This window comes from Camellia sinensis, chromosome 15, assembly GCF_055761805.1.
Source record: "Camellia sinensis isolate YWXY chromosome 15, ASM5576180v1, whole genome shotgun sequence".
Classification (NCBI taxonomy): Eukaryota; Viridiplantae; Streptophyta; class Magnoliopsida; order Ericales; family Theaceae; genus Camellia; species Camellia sinensis.
The window spans coordinates 130,979,433-130,998,940 of NC_138975.1; the positions used below are offsets into that span (position 1 = coordinate 130,979,433).

The 19,508-nt window shown below is 37.1% G+C and overlaps 1 protein-coding gene and 1 long non-coding RNA gene across 4 annotated transcripts in view; one reads left to right on the plus strand and one right to left on the minus strand.

Annotated features, from left to right (window-relative positions):
- LOC114309206 (uncharacterized) overlaps positions 1 to 17,567 on the plus strand; it is a 62,713-nt gene extending 45,146 nt beyond the window's left edge. For both annotated transcript variants that reach the window (XR_014357202.1, XR_014357199.1), the window contains exon 3: positions 17,232 to 17,567. This is a non-coding gene — a long non-coding RNA (uncharacterized LOC114309206). The remainder of the gene's footprint in view (positions 1 to 17,231) is intronic.
- LOC114309205 (uncharacterized) lies at positions 4,254 to 6,362 on the minus strand. 2 transcript variants are annotated; one of them, XM_028254903.2, is made up of 2 exons: positions 4,683 to 6,362; positions 4,254 to 4,520 (listed from the first exon to the last, which is right to left on the minus strand). In XM_028254903.2, exons 1-2 carry the CDS (start codon positions 5,658 to 5,660, stop codon positions 4,443 to 4,445), a joined length of 1,056 nt encoding a protein of 351 aa, XP_028110704.2. In that variant the 5' UTR covers positions 5,661 to 6,362; the 3' UTR covers positions 4,254 to 4,442. The 2 variants fall into 2 exon arrangements, with proteins under 2 accessions (XP_028110704.2, XP_028110705.2); XM_028254904.2 differs by having other exon boundaries at positions 4,254 to 4,517; positions 4,683 to 6,121.
- Positions 17,568 to 19,508: the final 1,941 nt, after the last annotated feature.

The window sequence follows — 19,508 nt, forward strand, 5'->3', positions numbered from 1 at the left end:
TATGAGCTGTCTCAAACTTTAACTAAACAATGAAACTATGGATCAATCATACAGATGAGATGCAGATTCAATAAAAAAGATACATCAACAAAGACAAATCTTAATCTATGAAGTGTCATCATCCAATACATTTCTACAATAGTCAAGTCATACAATATTTAAGTAGAAGATTTCTACAAAATTAACACCCACCAAATGGATGGAAGAAAAACATAACTCTCTGATAGTGAACATACAAGTTTATTTTTTTCAACACTATCGGTAGACAAAAGGAAAAGGGCAAAGGGGCAACGAAGGAACTACCTTTTTTACTATATGTTTCATATCAAATGAAACATTCCATATAAATTTTTTTTTTGATCGGCAAAGAAAACTTTATTGATGAAGCACGTACAAGGTACAATGGGAAACATCAATAAAGAGGAGCTAAGAGCTAAAATAAGCTCAAACCTCCAGTTGGTGAGAGACCAACAAAAAAGAAAAAGGAAAAACAAACAACAAAGCAAGGGGCAAAACTGCAGCAGATAACAAGAACACTGCACTACACTGCACTATAACAAAAACAAACAACAAAGCAAGGGGCTAACACTGCACTATACTGAACAAAAAACCAAAAGCAAACCAACCCAGACTCATCCTTTGCACAGCAATCATCTAGCAGACCCAGCACCCACAGAGATGCACTGCAGCACCACAGATATAGGCTAGTGCATCAAGCAAACCAGCAACAGATAACCTTGCATCTCCATGCCACTGAACCAGTATTGAGAAACTCTACCAAAACCCACACAAGGTCAAAGGACCAGCCAGAATTCAGACCCCCCATAGCAGACCACAGAAATGCATAACAGCCCAGAGCAGAGAGAGCTAACCAGACCAAAAACAGTCCAAACCAGAACAAAACAGCAACCTGCAAGCTTGCAACAGAACTGCAGAAGTCACCACTGCTGGAGCATACAGATGGAGCAGATTTGCCTTAAGCTACATTGCCTAGCAACAGCCCAAACAAACAAACCAGACACCTTGCTTTGAATAAGAGCAGAGATGCAGATGGACACTCCTCTGGCTATGAGCCTTGAAAGTACACTCCATAGCCAACTGAACCAATTTAAGACAAACTCAACACAGACTTCAGAACAGACCAACTAACCAACCACAAAACCAGAAGCAATTCAGTACTTAATTACACACAGTGACACACTTGCCTCAAGTTAAAGATAACATCTTGCACCGAATAATTAAACCCCTTTAATGATGTAGAAACCCACAACGCGACTCTAGCCTTTATCAGTTCTACCAATGCCTTCCAATCCGGTTGTGCCTTATTAAATAAACATTCGTTTCTGCTTTTCCACACAGACCACATGACTGTTAGAGGTATAATCTTCCAAACTGCTTGCAACTTCTTCTTCACTTTTATGCCTGACCACGACAGGAGTAATCCCTCCACTGATCCAGGGATAACCCACTTATAATTCCACCAATTCACTAACATGGCCCACACTTTCCAAATGATAGGGCAGTGCAGAAAAACATGGTTTACGGACTCCACCCCAGATCTGCAGAACACACAGACAGCCGAGGCATTTGGGCTCAACACTCCTATTCTTTGCAAGAATTCAGAGCATTTTATCCTTCCTTTCCACGCTAACCAACTCAAGAATTGAACTTTGGGTGGGGCTATATTATTCCAAATGCACCTAGTGACTGTGCAATCCTCCCCTTGACTTGCTTCCATCCACTTCCAAATTGATGCCACAGTGAACTCTTCAGACGGATGACCTAGCCAAGCACAAGAGTCTACCACCCCTTCATTGAGCCTAGGCGCACTCTGCAGAAGATCATTAAGTTTTTGCACTTCCTCCTCTTCCCATGCTAAAAGAGGTCTTCTGAAAACCAGATTCCAGTCGGGATCTGCCACTCTTCGATGAAAAAAATCAAACAGCTTTCCATCTTTGTCAACTGATAGTGTGAATAATCTGGGAAAAGACACACTCAGATTTTGGTTGTGGCACCACCTGTCAGTCCAGAAATGCAACCTTCTACCATTTCCAACAACTAGCCTGTAGTTTCGCAAAAAGAAATCACGCAGGGCAGTGTTAACAACAGCCACTGACAATATATCTTTCCACGTATGTGATAGCCACACTGAACTAGAAAGAAATGGGCACCAACCACCACCTAAACCTCCATACTTACTACAAATCACTTGTTTCCACAACGCTGACTCCTCCTTGCCATACCTCCACCACCATTTAACTAGCAGGCATTCATTTACCTGGCTAAGATTTCTCACACCTAGCCCACCTTTAATTTTGCTTAGGCATATCTCCTTCCAGTTAATTAGGTGTACTTTCTTCCTGATTTCAGATCCTCCCCAAAGAAAATTGGCTTGAATTCTGTGAAGGGCTTTTGCAATGCCCACTGGGAGCTTAAAAATTGATAAGAAATAAACTGGCAAACTTGACAGGACGGACTTGATAAGTGTTACTCTGCCCGCAAAGGATAAATACCTTCTTTTCCAAGCAGCTAGCTTCCTCTTAAACTTGTCTATCACAGGTTTCCAAGAAGCCTTTCTCCTTGGGTTTGCACCTAATGGTAGCCCCAGGTAACTCATTGGCAACTTTTGACTGAGACAGTTTAGTTTGTTTGCAAAGACCTGAACAATATCCTCCTGCACACCTACACCACAAACCTTACTTTTGTGAAAATTGATTTTGAGTCCAGACATCAACTCAAAGCACCTTAGAATTCTTTTCACGGCTACAACTTCCTCCCACTCCGCTTCACAAAAAATAATGGTATCATCGGCAAACTGTAGATGTGTAATTATCAATTCAGATGATCCTACGGATACTCCTCTAATCAGTCCCACTTCCTTAGCTCTTTCCAATAGAATGTTCAGACCCTCCGCTACAATATTAAAGAGAAGAGGAGAGAGCGGATCTCCTTGCCTAAGCCCTTTCATGGGAGAAAACTCAGAAGTTGGTGAGCCATTTACAAGTACTGAAACTCGAGCTGTGGATATGCAGGTCTTCATCCACCCCACCCATTTCTCTCCAAAACCGAAGTTTTTCATCATTGAGTACAAGAACTCCCAATTTACGGAATCATACGCCTTTTCAAAATCCAGCTTTAGGATGAGACCTTTTTTCTTTGACCTTTTCCACCAGTCCACCACTTCATTGGCAATTAACACCCCATCTATAATGTGCCTTCCACCCAAGAATGCAGTTTGAACTTCACTAATGATGTTAGGCAGCACTTTCCTCAGCCTTCTTGATAAGACTTTAGCTATGATTTTGTATACGGAGGTAATCAAGCTAATTGGCCTGTAATCCCCCAACCCCACAGGATTTTCTTTCTTGGGAATTAAGGTAATAAATGAACTATTTATTCCTTGGACTAACTTTCCATTAGAGTGGAACTCATTCATCAACTGCACAAACTCACCTTTCATGATGGCCCAGCACTTTTGAATACATTTCAAGTTGAAACCATCCGGCCCCGGGGCTTTATTTCCCTCACAATCTTTAAGAGCTTCCCAAATTTCATCCTCCAGAAATTCTGCCTCTAACACCTCAGATGAGTCAACTGAACTAATTGAGTCGAAAAAACCTGACAGCTTTGGTCTATTCTTCCAATCTTCAGTGAAAAGGAACTTGAAATGACTCTCCACTGCCTGTTTAATCATCCCAGGCTCATCATAAGTGATAGTACTGAATAACCGAATTGCCTAGACTGTTTAGACAATTAGAAAAAAGGGAAAATATTATTTTCTAAATATTGATAAAAACCCTAAAGCTAATCCTTTGTTAAAATGAAGCATAGCACATCGATCTCACTCTCAGTTTAGGACATGTTTAAAATTAAATAGCATACACTCTAGATTAATTACTCGGTTAGTCATCGATGATAGCGTTTTGAAGCAAAGATCAAGTTTTGACTTTATGAAATGGAATACAACCATTAATCTCCATTCAAGACCCTGAAATTCTAGGCCATTATTGTTTAAATTGGCTCTTTCAAATGTATCATTAATTTGACTAGATAACTAATAGTTTGAAATATCAACCAGTTTTAGGATAAATTCATCTCAAAAGCATGGACAATTATAGGACCTATGACTGTTACAATTGGAACTATATACTGTATAATTGCAGTACTATGTTTATCCACTTTTGTTTGGACTAAGTACATCTGTATTATCATTTAAATCATAGGCATAGAGGGTTCACAAGTACATAAATTAGTGATTCCATAACAAGAAAAATAGAAGTTTCCATTAATAAAAGTTACATAACAATCATTGACAAACTAGTTCACAATAGAACATGCAAATTAACCAATAGATACATATCTATGTTACATTTTCCAAATAGATCATGGAAATTCACTCAAAGCAACCTATTAAAGAAGATACAATACAAGTGAAAATCTAGTTAGCATAGGTTTATATTGTTGTACATGTAGGCCTCCCATGGCTTGCCGTAAACTTGAAAGCCTGTGAACTGTTGCTGCTGCAAACAATTATATATTTGAGTCAGGTATTAATTATTTGTTGCACATTATACCTCTTGATTGATGCCCACGATACATAACCGGATCGTGTGTTATTACATTATTGATGTCCTTTTTTTGTGGGTATGTGAAAAATCAGTAAAGTTTTAGATCTTACTTACCTCTTGAGAATTGATTCCACTGTTGTGGGGATCATAGTTGAAGATCATAGATGAGCTCAGCTCTTCATGAACATCAGCAAGCACATCAAGGTGGGGATTGATGCCCGATTCTTCACCATTTTCAAAGGGACTCCAAGACCCTAATCGGTTCATGTCATGATTCATGGCTTCCAAAGGTTGTTCTGATTCACCGAATCTTCGCTTGTCTCTTGTCCTCTCTCGTGCTCTCGCTCTCGCCTTTTCCCTCGATTCTTTTGCAAGTGGGTTAAATGCAGACTTACGCAATGCTTTTGCTTTCTTCTCTTTTGCGGCTAAAGATGCCGATGAGGGTTTCGCCTTACCCGTCCTCACTGGCTGGTTTCCATCGATGCCAGCGGATTCATCCATTCCTGACACAACTTCACACTCGGAAGTAGAAGATGCACTGTTTGCACCACCACCAACACTGCAGCTGTGTTTCACGTGGTGAGGAAGGCTTCTGGTGAGCTCTTTGATCGCGGCTTTTGATTTAGTCAGCAACCATTCGACGGTCTTACTAGCCTTGTCGAAGCCCAGCATGTCTTGCAGATTGAAGAAATCGCGGGCAACTTCAAGGGACAGTCTCATTCTGCGGTCTCTTGGGCCTTGGGCGGTGTTGATCTTGCTGTGGCGATCTTTCTTGGAAGTTCTCTTCCTCGGGAGCACACTGTGACATTGCTTGCTTGATTCTGCCATGTTAGTAGTAGTCATGGCTTCTACTTTAGCAGCAGTATTATTGTCATCGACATCAACGTTGGTTGTCGGCGGCAGCTGCTGCTGCTGAAGCAGAAGGTCATGGAGGTTTTGGAGGAGAACTACGTCGTCTTCGTAGTGTATGTATGGAGAAGGCAAGTGAAACAAAGAAGAGGGATGGTCTTCTTGTTTGGAATTGGGGTTGATGTCAAAAAGAGAGTAAGAGATGGAGTTGTTATTGTTGCCATTACTGTTGGAGGGATACATTTATATGCCTTTGTGAGTGTACTAACCCTAGTTTTTGAAGTTAGTGGGATTAGAGATTGAGAAAGACTGGTGTAACAAAGGATCAGGGTACAGTTTCTTGAAATAGTTCCACACTCTCCATTTTTGTGCAAGAAATATCAAAGACTTGAGATGTACTAATTTTCCATATGTCAATTTCTTTTCTATCTTGTGAATGTGTTTAGAGAGAGAGAGAGAGAGAGAGTGAGAGGGAGTCCTTTTATGATTAGGTATGATAATAAGGTCTAAAGTTTGAGAAAGACAGCCCTATTAGCCTAATACATGTACTTGTGTCTGTTATGTGGGATTGTGTGTTCATGAGAGAGAGAGAGAGAGAGAGAGAGATGGGCTGTGTATTCACCTCCCTCAAGCAAGGACTAGAACTTTGAGAAAGACTGCCATGGGGTTTTTGAGAGAGAGAGAGAGAGGGAGAGTGTTATGGTGAGGATAAAGAAAGAAGGTAAGGGGGCAATTTATTGGAGATAAAGCTATCTGTTGTAAAGTATATTATTATGAGTAATAAAATATACTTCGATTGCTAATAAAAAAATTATTGGAGACAAAGAAAGAGCGATGCATTTCCACATCTATACTTTTAGAGCAATAGTTTTTAGTTGGATCATGTGTGGTTGGATTGGACCGTGAAAGGGAAAGGGAAAGAGAAAGAGATGATGAGAAAGCAGCAGCAGCGATATTGTTAGAAGTGAGTGGATAGGAAAGCACTTGATATGGTGCCACTTCACATGCTATTGCAGGTGGGATTTACATTACATGGAACTCCTCACCTAACTTTTTCTTTTTTTTTTTCTTTTTTTTTTTCTTTTTTTCTCCCTCCAAAATCCCTCCTCCAATCAAACGAAGTTACATGAATTCCATTCAAGAAATGAGCAATACTACAATTCTAGACATAAAAATCTAAATAATATAAATGGTTTAGATTTACTTAAGGTATGAGGTCACAACACTAACTACAAATCCCAATCATAGATTTGATATTTCTTTTTATTTATTTATTTATTTTTTTGCTTAGATCGCTTTCTGGGACCATAGAATAACTGTTTAAAAGTCGTCAAGACCTTGAATTGTATTTTGGTTTTGGGGAGTTGGTACCCCTTCAACTCTGGCCTATTTGTCCCAGTTTGTTTTGAGATTAAATAGATGGGAGGAGATTAGGATGGATGTGAGGTTATTTAGTATTGTGTTTGTTTGTAAAGTTGGAGAGAGGAGTAGGATGGAGGAGGTGATATAGATGGAGGTTGGGAGGGAGATTGAGATGAAGGAGGTAGAGATGGTATTAGAAAAATAGTGAGGGGATTAGAAATTTTGTTATTTTTTTTATTTTTTATATATTGGGAGTTTTTTTAAAATATTAATTTTTAATTTTTTTATATTTTTTATTTGTTTTATTAGTTTATATAAAAATAATGTAACAATTTCTAAACTAACAACTATTATCAAAACAAACACAATTTTACTTAATCCTCTCACTATCAATCCCCCCACTAACAATCCCCTCACTATTAATCCCCTCACTATGAATCCCTTCCATGCTACTTCTGAAAACACAATCTCCTCACTAACAATCTCCTCACTAACAATCCCCTTCATTCTACTTCTGAAAACAAACGGGGCCATTTCAGTATTGGGATTATATGTGGTTGGTCTTGTATTTGGTGCTTACATAATTTAGGCACTGTTTGGGAAGTGGTTTTGTGGGCTTTTTTGACTTTTTTAGCCACAAAAGACAAAATAGGCTATTTTAGCCACAACAAACAAAATATCACATCGAACCCATAATCATTACACTTTTCTCTCATCAAAAAAGTCAAAAAGTCAAAAAGTCTTTCCCAAATCAAGCTTTTTAGCCCAAGCTAAAATAGCTAAAAAAGTCAAAAAGCCAACCTACTTTTCAAGCCAACCCTTAGATGTAGTGTTCAGACAAGATACAGTACTTTTTCGTAATATTGAGTTGTATCCTGGGATAATTACATTTAAAACACAATGAAATAATTTAAAATTAGACAAATTATATCGGTAGTCGCTATCCTTTCACTTTTGTATTATTTTAGTTTTTATAATTTCAATTGGTTTGATTTTGAAATTTATAATTATGTTTCATTTTGATTCAATTAATTATAATTGGTAGTATTTTTTGATAAAAAAAATGTACACAAGCGATATATGCTATGTTTTTATAAGAAAAATTATAAAATTTGTTAAAGTCAAAGATCATTTTTCTTCAAAATTTTTAATTAATTTTATTAGTTGAACCAAATTGGCACAAAATTTAATATTAAGGGTCAAAATCAAGTTAAATGAAATTACAATAATCAAAATGACACAAAAGACAAAATACAAAAATTATAATTTACCCTTTAAAATTTAAACATGCAATTTCATCTCAAGGTGTGCTTGTTTATTTAACTTATAATTTTAGTTTTTTTTAAAAACATTGAAAATTATTTTATTTCAAAAATCAACTTGAAAAATATAAGCCAAAAATTGAGTCCGATTCTATGCAATGGCTTGGTTCATCTCACCGAAGCCCTTCATTTTTATTAATCAAAATAGATGAATTCAGTGATTTAAATGCGATTCATCTAACCAATTAAAGCTGAGAGTTTTATTTAAGAAGAAAATTCTTTTAAAAAATGCTATGGACTCATCATTTGTTCAGTATTTGTATGGTAGAGATTAAATTGATAAAATATAAAATTTAAGAGTAAAATCAACTTGAATCATTAATTCCTTTTCCTCAATAAAATTTGAGAATAATTTCTGAATTTATAATATTGTTGAATTATTTTCAGTAACACATTTTTAGGAGGAATTATATATAGATAGGACAGTCATAGAATAACTACAATATAAATAAGAATTTTTTTTTCGTGCAATTCTGACAATGGTTCTATATATACGAATGAATTTACACCATTCATAAAGTAAAGGTACACCATCATAAAAATATGGTAATTTTTTTTTACCACTGATTTACTGAAATGTAATTTTCCTTATCTTCTACGGCACCACGTGGCCACCTCTAACCCTAGACAAGGACAATTATATAAGTCGAGGAGGGCATAATACAGTGAGGCCTGCCCTGTAAGGCAATTGATCCTTTGACTGAGTGGCTATATAGGTCGCTTTCACTGAAAAGAGAACCCCCCTCTCTCTCCTCTCCTCCCCTCTCTCTATAAATCTATGTACATGTATAACAATAAATATCCCAACCCCAATAAATGCATATATCATATGAGAGAGAATGTTGTTGGGTTCCCTCTACTGACGCGTGCTTATCTGTTTGTTTACCTTTTTCTTTTGAGAGCCAAAAATCTCCCTCTCTCTCTCTCTCTCTCTCTCTTCACACACTGATGCATATTGTCAAGAAAGGTTTAGCATATGCTTGTACTTGCCACTGCTATTCACTCTCTCATAAGAGACCCTCCTTTGAAACCCTAGCCAATCACTTCTTTCCAATGCCTAGAGTACTATACTACCTGTTCAAAAAAAAAAAAAAAAAAAAAAAACTAAAAAAAAAAAGAAAAGAAAAAAGGTGTACTATACTACACTACCCATCTCTCATCTTTATTTGAAAATATGGTAATAGTCCAATCCACAATTGAAACCCCCTGTTTGCATTCTTTCCATATTTACATGCCGCCCGTCCCACTCAACTCTCTCTCTCTGTTGTTTTTGTATTGCCAATGAGTTTGTCATCTTTATTAGAGTGAGGACCACAAGAAATGGGGAGCTGGGTTGTTCTAGGGTTGCTATCAAAGGATGAGATAACCATGAATGAAAAGAGGTGATGAATGTACTACCATTTAAGGGGTGGTGACAATGAGAGCATTGAACACCCAAAATAAGTGCTTTCATTTCCTTTGATAGAGAAACCACCCCCCTCTCTCATTTTCTTTCATTGTAGGTTGGGCTATTCATCGCTAGAATCAGAATTCCTTTAATTTATTCAACACAAGAATCTGTGATGTTATTTTTTGTTTTGGGTGAAAGATTTTTCTGTTTTACCCTTTACCCAGATTCTGTTTCTTACAGTATGCAAGGGGGATGAACCACTTTCCATTGTTAGCAAGAAAATTTGTGTGGATGGTGGTAGGGCAATAATTTATAGCTCAATAACTTCATATGGTTGCTTAGATTGGGCCAATGATACCGACAACCCTTATATTTTATCTATTATATCATTTTTGTCACTGTCATTTTAATTAGTTAATTTTGATTTTTAATCTTAGATTTTGTGTTAAATTGAATCAATTGATAACACTAATTAGGATTTTTTAAAAATAATTAATTAGTCGATTGAGATTAATTCATTAAGTTGAATAAGTTTACAATTTACCTATAAAAGCATGATGCATGTTGCTTATGTCCGTACCTTTCATAAAAAAAGCTAGGATAAATTACACTTGAACCTCTTAAAGTTTGGGTTTAATACATATCACTTCTTGACGTTCGGAAAATTATACTAACCCTTGTCATTGTAGTTATTGAGATGGAACAAAAACGTTGAACTCATACACTCTTTACTTTGCTTTACTTTCTCTTTTATTTATTTTTTTCCCTTTCCTTTACTTTATTTATTTTTTTTCAATGTAATTTTATTTGTTTTTCTACTAAAAGTTGTTGCCTTTTATATAAGCAGAGAGCTTGTGAAATGAAACTATTAACCACAATGATGAGAATTTAATTTACAGAACGTCAATGGGTGTGATATAATTGGACCAAACCTCAAGAGGTGTCAATGTAATTTATCCAAAAAAAAACTAAAAATTGTAATAGATTGGATCAAATTGAAATGAAATTATAAATTCACGATTGATATCGAGTCAATTATAATTATAGGAACCAAAATGACAGAAAAATCAAAATATGACCTCTAAATGTAATTTTTCTTGAAATATTTAGTAATTCATATAAAATTTATCATTTTTCATAATTGAATGTAGAATTTAGACCACCCTTTTTTCTTCGTTTTAAGGCCCCGTCTGGAAATATGTTATTTTAGTAATTTTTTAGCTTTTTGATTACAATATGATGTAAAAAAAAACTAATATGTTTAGAGTGACTTTTTGATTTTTTACGAAAAAATGTACAAAAAAATTAAGAAAAAAGATAATTTGACTTTTTTTTTGTATAAGTTATAGGTTTTTAAATTTTTTTTAGAAATTTTTTTATTCATAAATTTATTTTTGCTTCCTTACATAACTCCATGAATTGAGAATCAAAGTGAAAAAGTGACATAGAAAGCCCTTTCAACTTCACTTCTTCCCTTAAGGACAGTAAGTGAACTGAAAACAAGGAGAGAGAGAACGGAGCAAGGGAAGGCTGGATACCAGTGGTCAAACAAAGAGCTAGACAGTTGCGTTCTAACTCGCGACTTGCAGATCAAAGAGCATCCTTGTTTACATTATTTGTGGATAACTTGCCTGAATCAATGGTACCCAGAAAGCTTCATGATTTGTTCAACAAGTTTGGTGTGGTGAAGGATGTTTTCATTCCACATAAAAGAAGGAAAACAACAAATACCAAATTTGGTTTCGTCCGCTATGATTGTTCTATTGCAGCTGATGTTGTTGAGCAAAAGGCCAACGGTTTGTGGGTTGATGACAAGTCTTTTTCAGTGAAAGTTGCAGAATATAGTAAAGGAATAGTGGCTGGTCATAGGAAGAATCTGCTACCACCAAGATTTTTTGAACCTTTGAAGGTCAGTACTGTAGCACCCAATTAGATCTGGTAACAACGCATTGATGGTAGATCATTTGCAGAAGTCATAAAGGGATCTGAACCCCGTTATCAACCAGTGACGACTATTAAAGTAGATGAAATCGGGAATAGATGGCTCTACGAAAGCATGATTATGAGGCTCAAAACCCCTTATTCTGTTCTGCAAGTAAGAAATGAGCTCATTAACAAAGGGACGAAGGATATTTTGGTAAGGGAGGGAGAAGGACATGATGCTATCATCTCCTTCAGCTCCAAGGAAGAGATGGTGAGTAAACTGACTCTGTTTAAATCTTAGTTTCACGACTGGTGTGAATATATTACAGAATGGAGAGTAGGAATGTATCTTTAACAGGAGAGGTGTGTCTGTGTCACTTGCTATGGAGTGTCACTTGCTATGGAGTGCCCCTCAACCTGTGGAACTCTGATACTTTCTCTAGATTGGGCGACTTTGGGGAGAGGTAGTCCTTCTGAATGGGGATGTCAGTTCCCCTAAATCCTTCCGCTGTGGCCGGTTCAAGATTGTTACAAATGTTATGAATCTTATCAATACCAGCCTAAATCTGCAGTGTAAAGGTAGAATCTATTCTATTAGAGTCTTGGAGGAGCCGATTTCAGAAGAGGATAGCATTAGCTCCATTGGTTTGAAAAAAATAACACAGCCAAAGAAGCTTGCTCCAACATCAATGGGGGGCTTTACCTCCCTACAGAACCTCGCTTGGTTCGGGAAGATGCTGACAAGGCAGTTGACGTGGCTTTAACATCTCACGTGGATGCTGACAAGGCAGATGAAGGTGGTAGTCTAAGCCGTGACCAGGGATTGCGCGGGCTTTTCAAATGAAACAGGCGTAGGTGTTGTGGAATCATCATTACCTGTGGTTAGTCAGCATCAGGGGCAGTGTAATCATGATATTCAGAATGGTGTAGAAGCTCCATTTGTGGGTAACACGCAACAGCCAGTAGGGGGTACTCATGAAGTCCAAAATGGTGCACTTACACCTGCAGTGCATGTTCATAATCTTACCCCCAGGCTTTCTTAAAAGTCTAAGCCAACCATTTAAAGATAGGCCTGGCATTCAGTTGGAGATTGCATTGGGTCATAAGTCATTTGGGCCACTGCCTATTGGGCCCTCCAGTTCTGGACTGAAGTCCTCATCTGCTAGGCCAATTTGCGCAACATCTTACGTGGGCTCACAATCAAAGTTAAGTGCTAGTTCCAGTCCAACTCTTTCTAGCTCCAACACTCAACGATTGAAGAGAGGTAAGAGAAAATGGAGTAGAAGAGAAGGCCTCAAACACTGTCTGCTAGGTGGTAAGTTCTTTGGCTTTGCTAGAAGAATAGTGCAGAAGGGTGCAACTTCAAATAAGGGTCTCGCCAAAAGCTCCAAATCTGGGGTTGCAGCTCTACCTGTTTTAATTTACAGTCTAGTATTCCAACAATCTTCTGATCATGGATCTGTTCAAGAGGCTCAGGCCTCGTTTGGGAACCCTCATTTTTAGCCAAATAGCCAAAAAGTTACTAAATTAGCCAAAAAGTCAGAGATTCTTTTTTCTCTCTACTTTTTGCACATCTTTTCGTAAAAAGTCAAAAAGTCATCCCAAACATACTAGTTTTTTTTAGCTCATAGTTTAGCCAAATAGCCAAAAAGTTACTAAATTAGCATGTTCCCAAACGAGGCCTCAATCCATTCTGCAAATGGGGCAAAGACTGGGTTTAGAATTCAAGGGTCAGGAATCCGAGGTGATTAGAGAACTAGTACAGATGGAGGATAGGGACAAGGTGAGGCTGGAAAGAGGGAAGGGTATTGTGGAATAATCTGCAATCACTGGGTGGTATTAGAGTTATTCTTTTCTTATATGAAGACATTAAGCTAGAATGTCAGAGGGCTAGGAAGACATGAAAAGAGGAGCAAAATTAAAAAGCTGTTATTTGATAGAAAGATTGACATGGCTTTGCTCCAAGAAACTAAAAAATCAAGCCTAACCAATCCGATGGTAAAGAGTATCTAGCCAAGAGAAAGGCTTGAGTTTATGAATGTTGATGCTGAAGGCTTCGCTGGTGGTCTGCTTTGCATGTGGGATCCAGTCATATGTGAGCTCTCTGAGTGCTATTGCAGCAGGAACTTCATTCTCCTATCTGGTAAGTTACTCAACTCCTTTGATTGTGCTACTGTTAATATCTATGCTCCTACTGACATCATAAGGAGAAGGAAATTTTGGGAATCTCTGCTAAGTTTGAAAGCCCATTTCTCTATGTCGTGGTGTATCGGTGGTGACTTCAATGAGATTAGAAATATACGGGAAAGAGTAGGTGTATCACTCAAGGATAGGGGCATGAGAGATTTCAACAATTTTATTGACAAATGTGAGGTAGTTAATCTTCCTTTACTGGGCAGAAAATACACTTGGTGTAATGCAACTGATGGTCACAAGTGGAGCCGAATTGATAGGTTTCTGCTCAGTTCTGAATGGCTAGAAAAATTTAAATTCAACCAGTGGGGTCTTGCTAGAGCCTCATCTGATCACTGCCCTATTGTACTTATGGAAGAAACTAGAGATTGGGGGCCTAAACCATTTAAGTTCTTAAATGCGTGGACATTGCATTTGAATTTTGCATCCTTTGTGGAACATACTTGGAGTCACTCACAGTTCTCAGGGCCTGCTGGTTTCACCCTTCAGAGAAAGTTGTTTGCCCTCAAGTTGGCTCTAAAAAAATGGAGTAAAGAGGTATATGGTGATGTCTCATCTAAGCAGCAAGTTATTGAAAATGATCTTCATCAATTGGACATGAAAGCTGAGATTAGGCCTCTGGTAGAGGAAGACCTGAAGCAGCAAAGAGAGAAAAAGAACGAAAGGTGGAAGTTGAGCAAGAAGTTAGAATGGGAAAGGCTACAAAAATCTAGGCAGGATTGGAATATGAAAGGTGATAAAAATACAAGATTTTTCCATGTTATGGCTACTTGTAGGCAAAATAGAAATTCTCTCAATTCCATCACAGTGGGAGATACAGTCTTTGAGGAACCAGCTAAAAGTTAAAAAAGAAGTGTGGTCTTTCTTCTCTAATCATTTCTCCGAAGCTTGGAAGCATAGACCGGTTCTTGTTGGAGATTTCAAGAGTGTAAGGTTTAGCGACCATTTTCATTTGCTTGAGGCAGAGTTCTCTAAAGAAGAAGTTTGGGCAGCTATAGCTGATTGTAATGGGAACAAAGCTCCATGGGAACAAAGCTCCTGGGCCGGATGGCTTTAACCTGCTATTTTTTCAAAAGTTTTGGAAGATGCTTAAGGTGGAGGTGCTCAACTTTATGAAGGAATTTCACACCAGCGGCAGATTACCAACATGCTATAACAGTACTTTCATCACACTGATTCCAAAGAAAGAGAAAACTGTCACCTTAACTGAGTATAGGCCTATAAGCCTTGTTGGTTCTGTGTACAAAATTCTATCTAAAGTCCTTGCATCCAGACTCAAAAAAGTTATGCCTACGATCATTGGTGACTCACAATCAGCTTTCCTGGGAGGTAGGAACATTTTGGACGGAGTTTTGGTTGCTAATGAAGTTGTGGATAGCTGGCTTAAATCCAGAAAATCTGGGCTACTGTTAAAGCTGGATTTTGAAAAGGCTTTTGACTCTGTCAATTGGGATTTTCTTCTCTCAATGTTAACTAATTTTGGTTTTGGCCTTAAATGGACTTCATGGATCAAGGAATGTATCTCTACTTCAAGAATTTCAATCCTTGTAAATGGCTCTCCAACTAAGGAATTTTATCCTCAAAAAGGCCTCAGACAAGGCGACCCTCTACCCCATTCCTTTTCAATTTGGTTGTTGAAGCTCTAAACATTCTCCTCCACAGAGCTCGGGAGTTGACTATGCTCAAAGGGGTTGCCATTGGAAATAATCAAGTCCAGCTGTCCCGTCTCCACTTTGCAGATGATTCTCTTTTGTTCTGTGAAGCTGAGTTATCGGAAGTCCTCACTTTGAAAAGGATCCTCAGGTGCTTTGAGGTTGTGTCAGGTTTCAAAATCAACTATCATAAGAGCGTGGTTTGTGGGGTTGGTATTCCTGGCAATGCTCTAGAGAAGTTTGCACATCTGCTGAATTGCAAGATCCAAAGTTTACCACTCAAGTATCTTGGATTGCCGCTTGGTGCTAACCCTAAAAGAAAGAGGATGTGGAAACCAGTTGTAGACAAATTCAAAATGAGGCTTTCTTGGTGGAAAAGGAGGTTTCTCTCTCATGCTGGGAGGTTGACTTTGGTGAAAGCAGTGCTGTCAAGCTTTCCAGTATTTTACTTATCTCTGTTCAAGATACCTGAAGGCGTAGCTAATGAGATAGACAAAATCCAAGCTTCATTTCTTTGGGGAGGCCCAGATCTAAAGAGGAGGATTCATCTTGTTAAATGGTCGGAGGTAACAAAGAGCATTAAGCAAGGAGGATTGGGCATCATAAGAATAAGGGATGTGAATGTGTGCTTACTACTTAAATGGTGGTGGAGGTTTGCCTTAGATCATGATTCACTATGGAAGAGGGTCTTATGTAGTAAATACATGTTTCTAGGAGGGTTATGGCTTCTAAACCTCTGCTCTAGTAATCATCATTCTAATATCTGGGGTGGCATTGTGGCAGCAACAGATAAGCATGAGTCCCTCCTATTGTTCTATGTTAGTAATCTCCATTTAAAAGTGGGGAATGGCTGTAGAATTGAGTTTTGGTATGATCAATGGTGTGGGTTTCTTTGCCTCAAAGATGAATTCCCCAGACTTTTTCAACTTTTCAATAGTAAGGAGGGACTTCTCAAGGATTTTGTGTCAAATACAGCTTCCATTTGGCCGTTTACCTTCAGGAGAGCCCTTTTTGAATGGGAAAAAGATGAGCTCCACAGACTTATTACCACCATAGTAGCTCCCCCTTCCTTGAATTTAGGAGTTGATGACAGTGCAGATTGGGCAGCACTATATCCTGGTAAGTCTTTTGTTTCCGCTCTCTATAATCACTCTAACCTTGCCTTGGGCAACACTGCTAATTCTAGTGGTTTGGTTTGGCTCAATTATCTGCCATCCAAAGTGCAATTTTTCGGTTGGCTCGCTTGGAAACACAAGGTTAAAACTTCTGTCTTCTTGCAACGGATTGGTATTTTGGATAGGTGGGCTTCTACCTCATGTCTCTTCTGTAAATCACAGCAGGAAACTGTCCAACATGTCCTGATTCATTACCCATTGGTGTGGAGAATTTGGACTGGGTTATTACAATGGTGGGGAATTCTTTGGGTGGTTCCTGCCTGTTGAAGACCTGTTGCAGTGGTGGGCAGGGTACATCTGTAAGAAAAAGAAGAGGAGACTCTGGCGTGCCATTCCTTTGGTCACCCTCTGGTCCATCTAGAAGATCAGAAACGAGTGTCTCTTTCAAGCCTCTCAACTCAACACTCAGTTGTTGTTGGATCTTTTCATCATTAGGCTAGCGATCTCGTTAAAGTCCTCTTCTAGTCATTTTCCATTCTACATTAATGATCTTCTCTTCAATGCTTCTGGTGTAAGGCACTACATTCGCTCATGAGTTGCTTTGGTTGATAATGCTCTTGGTATGGTAATCTGTTATGTTGATATCTGGCTACTGTGTTCTTGTCAGTGAAGCCTTCAGGCAGTAGTGTTCGTGGTTCTGATTCATTCAAGTGCTGGTTCTGGGTAGTGATATCTGGCTGCTGCTGTCCATGGCATGGAAATTTTGTTCTATTTTTGGTTCTGTTTTGGTTTTATCTTGGTTCTATCTATTTTCAATAGTGCCTTTAGGTAGCGATGGTTTTGCTTCATGGCCGCAGGTTTTGATTCATTCAGGTAGCAGTGGTTCTGGTTCATGGTTGCTGGTTTGCTGCTGGTTGCTGGCTCTAGTTCAGGGTTTTGTCTCTACCTCCATGGTGCTGGTTCTGGTTCTTGGCAGTTTTGTTTTTGGCAGTTTGTTCTGCTCTGGTTGTTCTGTTCTGGTTCTGTTTTTGCTTTTTCTGTTTCTTGTTGGCTCCTTACCAACTTCAAGCTCCTCTTTATTGATGTATTTTGTCATACGTCGTATGTTTCATCAATAAAGATCATTTGCTTCGCCGTTCAAAAAAAAAAAAAAAAACATGACTCCATGAATTAATAAAATGTCTTTTCATATACTATTTTCTGTACTGTTGAATTTGATTTAAATCTTATTACTTTGTAAGATTATTATTTTGTTGACATGAATAACTTCATAAACTAATAAAATATAAGGAGAGATAATAAGATCTTGCTTGAATTTAGTTGTGATATGGTTATGATTTTTTTAGTTGGCTTTTTGAGTTGAGATTTTTTTTTTAATTTAGGACTAAAAAGTTTATTTAAGTTTGTTTAAGTTGGTTTTTTTGTCTTTTGTTTTTTGTTTTTTGTTTTTAATTTTTGTAAGAGAAAAAGTGAAATAATTATGGTTTGAATGTGACATTTTATTTTATTGACTTTTTTAGTCTATTTTAATTTTTTTTTTTTTAAAGTCCTAGTCAAACGAAGCCTAATGGATTATAGACATAGAGACTTTTAAAGTCTACTTTACCAGCTGGAACTTCTCAACTATTTTAGTAATTTTTTTATTTTTGGCTAAAATATTAGGTAAAAAATTAGAATGTTTGTTATGACTTTTTAATTTTTTATAAAAAAATATACAAAAAAATAAAGAGAAAAAGAATCTTTGACTTTTTGATATAACTTAACTTTTAATATTTTTAGTAATTTTTTTACTTTTACATTAAAATATTGAGTTACTAAACGATACGTAAAAAGTAGTTTTCTTTTATTGTACATAGGCTTTGTTTAGTTTGGTTTTTATAATTCATTTTTATATTTTTTAAAAATATTAAAAATCAATTTTAATTAAAAAAATTAAATCATATAATTTTTTTATGATTTTTATATTTTAGGAGGGCAAAAATAATTTTTTAAATTTTAAAAGTATATTATTAATGTTTATTTTTGTTAAATTAATTTTTATTTATTAAAAAAATTGTAAAATAATTTTAGAAAATCAAACCAAATATATTTCAAAGAAATTCTGTTGTTTTTGTCTTTTCCATGTATAACATCTTGTTCTTTCTGATTTTTGGTAGTTTAATCAATGAGTGTGGGCTAAGTAAGACCTAATTATTATTGCAAAATCCTATATATTACCCTTTTTATTACCATGTTGCAGTTTTTAACTTTTGTGATTAGTTCTAAAGAGAGAGAGATATAAAGAACTGAACTGATTTTATTTAATCAAATAAGCTAACTCACTTCGAGTTTACAATATTGGGTTGATATATTTATATACAAAAGGATAACCATCTAACAAACTAACAAATAGTTGTTAAGAGGGTTTTCTAACATACACTATTCTTTCACTAATATGCACTACACTACCCTTATCATACACACACTATAGAGCTCTGGCACAACAGGTACTTGTGCTGCTAGACTTAGCAAACCTTGAAGCATTGTCACTGTTTTAGGCTAGTTGCTGGCTAGTATTGTCATTGTCTGAGCTGTCTAAGCTACATTGGTCATCAGTCCCCCGCAAGCTGATAGGGGAAAGATCGACTAGAAGCTTGGACTTGAGAAAAAGAAACCTGCTAGTAGGAAGAGTTTTAGTGAACACATCAGCAACCTGATCTGAAGAAGCAACATGTCGAATGAGAAGTTGTTTGGAAAACACCTTTTCTCGGACAAAATGATAATCAATTTCAATATGTTTTGTCCTAAAATGAAAAACACAATTTGAGGCCAAAGATAGGATAGACAAATTATCATACCAAAGCACAAGAACAGAAGAAGGGATATGCATATCATGAAGCAACATCTGAAGCCAAGACACCTCAACTGCAGTTTGAGCCGTGGATTTGTATTTAGCCTCAGTAGAGGACCCTACCACAGTGGGCTGCTTTTTAGTAGTCCAAGAAACCAGATTAGAACCCAGGTAAATACAAAAGGTAAAAGTGGATCGTCAGTCACAAGGATTACCAGCCCAATTAACATCTGAAAAAGCATGAAGATCAAATGAACTTGAAGAGAAATGCAAACCATGATGCACAATCTCTTTAACAAAGCAG